At 46.7% G+C, this 9,547-nt stretch overlaps 1 protein-coding gene across 10 annotated transcripts in view; it reads right to left on the bottom strand.

Moving 5' to 3' along the window:
* The window catches only part of Rere (arginine-glutamic acid dipeptide repeats), a 330,953-nt gene that overhangs the window by 45,247 nt on the left and 276,159 nt on the right, over positions 1-9,547 (bottom strand). For all 10 annotated transcript variants that reach the window (XM_029540314.1, XM_029540318.1, XM_029540316.1 and 7 more), the window contains one exon: positions 6,354-6,434. In XM_029540314.1, coding sequence (XP_029396174.1) covers positions 6,354-6,434 — 81 coding nt within the window. The remainder of the gene's footprint in view (positions 1-6,353; positions 6,435-9,547) is intronic.

Raw genomic sequence — 9,547 nt, 5'->3', positions numbered from 1 at the left:
AAAAAAAAAAAAAAAAAAAATGTTAGAAAAGAATGAATATACCTTGGAGTGTTAGGATTTTGAGGCTGTGTAAGTAGTTCCCAAACATTACCGAACAACCTCAATTTTACTTAAACCTCCATTTTTAACAACAAAATAGCCATCTTGGCTCAACAGATAGGGACAAGAGACCGGAGAGCCTGCACTGCCCACTGTGCTGTGAGCAGTTAAAACTAGTCGGTATCGGCACTGGAGGGGCAAAGTGAAGAGCAGAAAGCTTCTCAATGTTGCTCCATAGCTATCCTACAGCTGCCTGCTCAGAGGATCCACCTAGACCCATGCTTCCTTATGTAAGATTAAGCATTGTTTACCTAAGGTTCTAATCGGAAATTAAATAAAACTTCATGCTGAACACTGGAGTAATTCTTAATCTCTTAATGCTAACAGAACTTTGATGACTCATTCTTCCACCTGGGAAAACATGCAGGTCATTCTGCCTAAAGATTTAATTCTCACAGAGCTATTCTGCAAATCATCTATAGAATTTGCCCCCAGAAACATGACTGATTTTCCTGCTATCTAGCATATTAAAACTTAAATCTCCAAAATTTCCCATCCCATCACACAAGGTTAATAAAACTAGCTGTTGGTTTGGGTTGCCCTTCTCTGGGCAACCCAAAGCCTGCGATGTGAGCCCAGATCCACCTGCATTGAAACACACAACGTTCTGAGGACAAGCTCATCCCTCATGGTTCTGTTTTACAACTGTTTCCTCTTTGCCTTCTTCACCCATGACACTGAGACTGGAGTAAGAATGTGATCTGATGATAACATTCGGACACGACCACCTGCACTTACAAATAACCAGAGTTCAATCTTTATTGAGGTAGTTGTTGAAAACTGAAACTGAGAAGGGCAACCAAGATGTCCACGACAAGTGCTTCGGTGCCTTCCCTCTCCACAGGCTGCCTCTCTCCTACAGTCTTCTTGCTAATCTGCACTGATCTGAGCAGGAGTCACTGCTCCACATCGGTGAGGGTGGAGCTCCTGCCCACTCTCCACTGCTGGCAACAGCAGACAGAGCTGTACACAAGCCTTCAGAGGACAATCTCCCAGGAGCCACTCTTCCATTCATATAAAGCAGCCATGTTTGCAAGGTGAAGAGAGACCATCCTTATATTCTGAGTATAGTCATCCTGAGATTTTATAAGAAATGGCAATGTAGCCGGGCATAGTGGCGCATGCCTTTAATCCCAACACTTGGGAGACAGAGGCAGGCAGATTTCTGAGTTCAAGGCCAGCCTGGTCTACAAAGTGAGTTCCAGGACAGCCAGGGCTATACAGAGAAATCCTGTCTCGAACAAAACAAAACAAAACAAAACAACAAAAAATGGCAATGTATGTGAGAAACAAGTTATTTTGGGATCTGTATTATAAGATAGGTTCCCTGTGAGTGATCAGGATCTGAGTCTATTAGGCCTGTTTATTTTTAACATACAAGGTCAGGGGCCATGTAACTCATCTACCCAACAGCAGAGTGACAGCACTTAGAATGAGAGACCTGGCTTGGAGGACAGCAAATTCCAGAACATCTGGGAGGGAGACCATGTGTGGGGCAGAGGGGCTAGCCCTGTCTTCTCAGAAGTGCAGGACACTTGGCAGTGTTTACATCGATGCACTAACACCCAGACCTCAGTGTAAACAGTTGAGAGGTCATTCGGAGACACTGCTCATTCCTAGTATTTTAATCTACTAACCATATTTTATACATGTTAAAGAAAGGCAAACGGGGAAAGAGGAAGGAAGAACTGAGTATCTGCACAGCTATAATTCTAAAAGGATCTGACTTGTTATTCTCTCGGGTGCAATGAGGTTAACACTTAATACCCACTCAACTAAACCTCTATAAACAGTTGGTTTTCCTAATCACAGCCACTATTCCCACTTCGGTGGGCAGCAGGATTCAGAGGAAAGCCAGACCTAGCCCCCGTATAACAAACTCCAGAAACCAAGTGTTAGGAAAGCTGATGTCCGTTGCACAGGCACTTTCATCAGACATAAAGGCCTGTAGTGAACGAGAGGAATGGAATTCCTACAGGGGTATCCAAAGGTAAGGAGATCTGTTCCCACCCAGGTACTCCTGTAGGATATCTCTTCCACCTTTCCTGAGTAACTCAAGAGAAAGGACAGGTGACCGGGAAACCAGCTCCAGAACAGAACCACTGTGTGCATGGTGTGGTGGCAGCGGTGCAGAGCTCAGTGGTAAACACTTCTCTAGCATGTTGAGGACCAGGGTTTGATCCCTAGCAAGCACACATATGTGCACACAAAGACATATTTTCAACAGAAGGTAATAGATTGGGAAATTATTTTTATATACTCTTTATAGATATCATCTCATTTAAATTTTCACTCATGGTCTAAGAACTTGGAGTTATCACATGGTTTCACAGGAATCAAAAGACAAAAGTGTCCAATAACCTGCCTGAAGCCCACAGCATGAGTGGCAGAGACAACAGTAGAACAGTGTGGCAATAGTTAATAGTACTTTAGCCTTTTCATTCTTTTTTTTTTTTTTCCTTTAAAGCTTTTTTTAAAAAAAATTATTTTAATCCCAGCACTCTTGGTTAGTTTGAGGCCAGTCTGATCTACAGAGTGAGTTCCAGGACAGCCAGGGTTACACAGAGAAAAGAGAAATGTGTCTCAAACAAAACGACCCCACCCCCAATAAAACCAAAACCAACCAACCAACCAGAAAAAAACAAAAAAACAACCAAACCCTCCTTCTATATACGTGTGTGTGTGTGTGTGTGTGTGTGTGTGTGTGTGTGTGTGTGTGTGTGTGTGTAAAATATTTTGGGGCTCAAGAAGTGGCTTACAGATGAAGAACACTTGCTACGCTGGGCAGCGGTGGTGCACGCCTTTAATCCCAACACTTGGGAGGCAGAGGCAGGCAGATTTCTGAGTTCGCGGCCAGCATGGTCTACACAGTGAGTTCCAGGACAGCCAAGGCTACACAGAGAAACCCTGAAACCCTGTCTTGAAACAAAACAAAACAAATAAGAACACTTGCTGCCTGCTGCTTTTGTAGAGAACACCTACATGGTGGTTCCTAACTGTCTATAATTCTAGTTCCAGGGGATCAAACGCCCCCTTCTGACCTCTGCAGGCATCCATGTGGTACACATACATACATACATACATACATGCAAAACACTCATACACATAAAATAATCTTTAAAAATATTTATTCTGAGGCTAGAGAGATGGCTCAGTAATTAGGAGCACTGACTGCTTTTCCAGTGGACCCAGGTTCAATTTCCAGCACCCACATTGTAGCTCATGACCATCTGCAACTTAACTTTGTTCTAAAGGATCCGTAGATACCCTCTTCTGACTTCGTCAGCAAAACACCCATATACATACAGTAAAAGTAAAAAAAAAAAATCTGTTTTATTTATTTTATATATACGTCTGTATGCCACGTGTATGCTGAGAGATCTAAAGAGAGTGCTAGATCTCCTGAGTTAAAGTAACAAGAGATTTAGATGCCTGATGTAGGCGCTATCAAGTGAATTCTGTTCCTCTATAAGAACAGCAAGTGCTCTTAAGCTATGAGCCATCTCTCCAGGATTTCCCAGGCCCCGGCACCCCACTTTTTCTTTTTAGGCTGAGAGCATCTGTCTCATGCAAAGAAGCAGCATTCCAGAAACAGTAACTTCCCAAATGTGATTTGATCTTCCCACAGCATCAAACTAAGCGAGGAAAACAACCTTCAGAGATCAGGTGCTACAGATACTGGCCAGGCCATCAATACAACACAGGTCTGCTGACCCCCAAGCCCAGTCACACCCTTCTGATGTTTCAAATCTTCTGGGACCAGTAAAGAAAGAAGCCCATAACACAACAGAAGAAAATATGGCATAGTATCTGGATTGTAAGAATTTTCTGCAAAGAGTTTCATAACCATAAGATTTTTATCAAGGAAGTTCTGGAACACTGGTACCTGCAAAGTTCCTCATCTTTTGCAACAGAAATGAAAAGTGACCTTTGCCTCCTCCCTTAGTGGTCTGAAATGATTAGCCTGGCTAAGTAGATAGCTAAGGAAAATATAAGACAAATGCCTCTCCCAGCTGATTAGAACACTTAAGAGATTCACCCAACTACCAAACTCCTCCTAAGCAATGAGAAGGGGGTGGGACCTAAGGACACTCAGCAGAAGTGTGAGAGGCCCTCCAGGGCTGCAGACCTCTCTGCCTCCTGTACCCTAGTGACTGTGCCCACACGAAATGGCTGGAAACGGGGAGGGTTGTATTCGAGAAGGCACAGCCATGGCAGGCAAGGAGAAGCATCCCTGGAATGACAGGAACAACCCTCTCCCAGGGCTGCTCCACAGCAGGAAAAGGCATCAGTTAACTGAATCAGACCATGACGTGGGCAGCCAAGACAGGGGGGATTAGGACAAACTGACTTTCTAGTTAGGAAACCAACTAAGGAACACCCTACTAGGTTAAAGGTCAGTCAGGTCTGCTTTCTGCTATTCTGTTGAATAAAACTGTTTTGTATTTCCGAGATTGCTAAGCGAGCACAAGCCCCTGGATGGACCCAGCATCCAACCCCCACCTCCATCTAAGGCCTGGGTTAACCCTCAGTTGTAGTACTTTTCTTGTTTCCTCCTTGCTTCCTCCCTTCCAGTCCTTCAAAGCATCAAGATAAAACCGTCCAGATTTCTTAGGTCAGATCTTTACGCTTTACAACTTTCAGCAGATAAAAGGAACAGATAAAGTCTAGGGCTGGAGGTTTTAGGTAACTGCTAAGGGCTCAATCCCAGCACCTGCAACAAAAAAAGATCTGAGCTGATAGGCTAAGAATGGGCTATCAACTCGACACATCTCACTGATTTTTCTACTCAGCCCAAAGAAGGCTGCTGCTTTTGAGTCAAGCAACTTTATTTTTTATTTTTTTTTAGAGACAGGGTTTTTCTGTGTAGCTCTGGCTGTCCTGGAATTCACTCTGTAGACCAGGCTGTGCTCAAACTCAGAAATTCGCCTGCCTCTGCCTCCCAAGTGCTGGGATTAAAGGCGTGTGACACCACTGCCTAGCATTAAAATATGTAACAAACTTAGAAAATATGAGATTCTCAGAAAACTTAAGGAGAGTTTCTACATCGCTGCTGCTCAGCTCTTTATTACAAAGTCTCTTCAAAACCTGTTCTGGAAAGAGTAAGAAACAGATTGTTTTCAAAATATATCTTAATATCTACAGTTTGGGTCCTCAAAGGCACTCTTCTGTGGCCCATCTCTTCACATGTAGATGCACAATGATGATTCAATCTTAACTTAGTTACAATTAACTGGAGAAATCTGTTTACTGGGATGTACTTGGAATCCCAGAACCTTTCTCCCCAGTTATCAGGGTTCTAAATGTGTTCTATAGTCCAGGAAAAAACTGTTCATTTTAAATAATGAGTAAAAGCATTAAAAACCAAGAGGAAATCAGTAACCACCAACACAGAACAAAATAGCAAACTAACGAAAACCTACCATCACTTTTGTAATGGATATTCTTCGTTCACCCCTCTCTTCCTAAAAGCCAGATTAGATATCAATTATAGCCCTCCCTCCTAGGTGGGAGGTACTTCCGGTCACTGGGTCAGACTTGAGGCTGCCAGCAGGATGAGGTGGGTGGTCCACCCCACCTTACTGGAGGCAAGCACTTACAGGTAACTGAGCTTGTACCCTTACAGTGTCACCTACCAAGGAAGTCTCAGCACACTCTCCCACAGCAGGTTCATCAAAAGCAACGGTCAGGTCAGCATTTGACCCTCAGCTTTTGAAACAGCAAAGGAATTTTTTAAAGCCCCCATTAAGCAACTAATAAAAACCCTTTTCACTACAAAGTGAAAATATTTAAAGCTGATAGAGTAAAGATTTAAAAGAATTTTCTCTAGAACACAACCTTAATTTAAATAAACGGAGGGGAAATCTCAGCAGAATTCCATAAACCTCAGTTTTAGCCTTTGGCTTTTAGCCTTAGTCTATGACTTTTGACAATTACCAAATCCAAACTAGCGATAAAATGCCACTTCCCATTCCAGCCAGTGGATTTAAAATTAGATGGTAACTCTCTAGCGATCCCTCTCCCCCACCCCCAACTCTGTTCTTCCCGTTACAACGCGTCCTTCAGAAGGATAAGCACAATATGTCACTCTGCTATCTTAAAATCACCAGCGGAAGAAAAGTAGGAATCCGGAGGCCAGCCCAGGTCAGGCACAGTGCAGGGTTAAAGGAACCATTTCCTAAGCCCAGATGCGAAGCAGGAGCAGAGCAAAGGAAAAAAACAACCCAAGTTATATAAAGTCCAATTGTACTCACAGTTTCCTTACTGGGAAGCAGCTCCTTTCTGATTCTGAAGAAGTTCTTGCCGTATTGTCGGAGCCCCTTAACGAAGCGTTTCTGTGATTAAAAAAGAAACAAGTGAGATGTAAAAACCAAAACCAAAACAGGATGTCAGCGAAGCAAAGATATCTGCAATCAGCAGAAAAGCAACCACAGAAAAGTCTGAGCTCGGGAATATTAGCCAGGCTGGAGGCTTTCAGCAGCACAGCTGGGACCTGCTAGCAGGGCAGGGCAGCCCCCGGCCTGCGGGGAACCACAAGCAGCGACGCACGTTTCAGGAAAAGCAATCGGAGCTAAGGCGGCCTCCGGGAACCCCAAGCTGCAGGAAGGAGCAAACAACAACCAGCCCGCGTTGCAATAAACCAACATAGCTGCTTTTCAGCCGCGGAAGCAGATGCCTTCGCAGAAGTGTCTCGGGCCGATCCGGCCCTCTTCCCATCCCCTGACCGCGGAAGCCCACAAGGAGCCGGTAGTTCTGGAGCCGGGAGCCTCTGGGGTCGAGCCCCCGGCCCTCCCGGTCTGCCTGACCCCAAGCAGACTTTCACTTTGCCCGGTTCCACGAGCAGCTCCCACCTCCGATCCGAGGGAGACTCGCAGCTACAGGTAAAGAGGCCGCGCCCGTCCCCGGGCTCCACAAAGCGCAGGGCCAGGCGGCCGCGGGCTGCTTGGCGTGTGACCGCGGCGGGGCCGCGCGGGGCGCGGGGCGCGGGGAGCGGAGGGCGCCGGGGGAGGAGGCTGGAGCGCGGCGAGCCCGGTGGCGGGCGGCTGCAAAAGGCGGCCTGGATCGCCGCCGCGGCCGCTCGGCTCCGCCCCGCCCGGCCCCGCAGGCGACCAAGCCCTCGACACGGCCTTCTCGGGGTCTTCCCCAAGAGCAGCAGGTCACCGCAACGGCGAAACTTGCTACTCACCAGGGCCAGGCCGCATGGCCACAGTGAGGCAGCGAAACCCGCGCCGGTCCCTCCCGCCCGCCGTGGCCACTCCAGCCCGCGGCTGAGGCATTCGCTCCCGCCAGGCCCGGGTATCAGCCTGCACTTCACTAGTGATCACCACGGAAGCGCCCCAGCCAATAAATCAGCTGCCCACTGGGAAGAGAGGCCTCCCACTCTGGGTGTGAGAGACCCGCGGGACAAACACAGAGAAGGGCCAGACCTGGCCTACAAGACCCATCTACAGCCTCCCACTCTAGTCCTGCAGGCTCTGCGAGTTCCGAGTTCTCCCAGTGCTGGATATGACTCATCACTGTCAAATTTCAATATAATTGATATAGTTCAGTGGGAAAATTCTGTGAGGCACAAAAAAGTAGCGCACACTTCTTGGTATGAAAAGCAGACTTCTGGTACTTGACTTCTGCATCAGTCATACGATCAACAGGCAGCCTGAACTGCACACAGCACCTCTAGAGCAAGTCCTCAAGGAGTTCCAATCAGCCCAGAGAAGCAAATAGATGGACCCTGGGCCTAAAAGCAGCAGAGGAACAAAGGGTGGTGGGTGGAGCTAGGAAGAGGAAGCTAGCTCTGCTTGACTTAGGGGACATGACAAGGAAGAGCATAAGCCTGCCAGGTGAGCTCCAGCTGGGCTTCCAGTTGCCCAGAAAGGACATAGGAACATTCTGGAAACTCCAAGGAGGACAAGGTATACAGAAAGAAAAACTGACTGCCTGTAGATGAGACTTAGAGGCCAGTGAGGATCAGGCTGCACAGAGCTTTGAGGAGTTAAGATCCAATGGCAGAAGGTGGCATTCCCTGGGGAGGCATAAGTTGTGAAGTAGGAAGAGAGCAGCAGAGGCTGGTGGCACAGCACTGTAGGAGAGGAGGCCCTGACTTCACTCTGCTGAGTTACTGTACAGCTAGCACTGGGAGGGACTTTGAAACCCTTGACAGGATATGCTTAAACTGTGACTGGCTTTTTGCAGGTAAGGTAAGTGCATATAGTCATTACAGAGCACTCCAAGGTACTACCTGAAAGAAACAAGGGGCATCTCAACTGTGCACCAAGGGAGTCCAGAACATCTTCTCACCAAGGCAGGAAGGATGGCAAGGAACAGGTTACCAATGAGGAGCAGTGTTTGTAGGGTTAGAGGGAGCTCTGAGAAGGGGAGATAGTTGGTAGGAGATAGTTTGGAGGGTGGAATGCCAGACTGTGGTATCAAACGTAGGGTTAGTGCCCAGCAACATACAACGTGTTCACCAGAAGAGAGAAAAGAAGGCTGATTCTGGAACATCTGGATAATGTGATAGAGCAGGGCCAATGAATTCAGAGTCTATGCTTTCACAGATTATGAGAAACAGCATTCAAATCAAAAGTAATTATTAAGCATGTGCTCTATCATCCCCAATCTAAGGAAGGTCTATCATGAAACAGATCAAAGTCAGCCAGCCTCACAAATCCTAGTTTCCAACATTCTCTATGAAATTCAGTCTGTTGGTAGCTGTCCTGTGACTGTACACTTTCCAGTTCTTTTAACACCAGTGTGCCAGTTCTTCAGTTCTGATATCAGCTGACCTATTGAAGGTCCAGGTCCCACCTCCAGCCCCTCCCTCCTGGAACTCAGCTCACCATACAGCCTGTGACAAGCCTTCGCCAAGGAAAAATTTCAAAGCTACAGATTTTAAGCACATTGTAACCCTAGCCTAGGAAGGTAGACGCAGTAGGATCTGAAGCTCAAGGTTATCCTCAGCTACAAAGCAGATTTGAGAACAGCACAGGCTACATGAAACCCTGTCTTAAAAACCAAAACAACAAAAAACTATGGCTTTCCCAATCAGCGCCCATTATCTTTCCCAGCTCTTTTAAGAGTAACACTTAACCCTGCAGGACGGTCCCTATGCTTTGAGCCCTGATGTCAAGGCCCACCGTACCTTTCCATCCAGGGTTCATTTAAAATACAGACTGGAATCCTTCTTGCTCCAAAATTAAAGTCCTGTGACCAGCCCACTCATTGATTTTGTTGGAGACTTCTTGTACTATAAAAGCTGCAGCCAGGCAGTGGTGGCGCACACCTTTAATCCCAGCACTTGGGAGGCAGAGGCAGGTGGATTTCTGAGTTCGAGGCCAGCCTGGTCTACAGAGTGAGTTCCAGAACAGCCAGGGCTACACAGAGAAACCCTGTCTTTAAAAACAAAACAAGGGCTGGTGAGATGGCTCAGTGGGTAAGAGCACCCGACTGCTTT

Source organism: Mus pahari, chromosome 6 (genome assembly GCF_900095145.1).
Source record: "Mus pahari chromosome 6, PAHARI_EIJ_v1.1, whole genome shotgun sequence".
In the NCBI taxonomy this organism is placed as follows: domain Eukaryota; kingdom Metazoa; phylum Chordata; class Mammalia; order Rodentia; family Muridae; genus Mus; species Mus pahari.
This window is presented reverse-complemented; position numbering and strand designations above follow the sequence as displayed.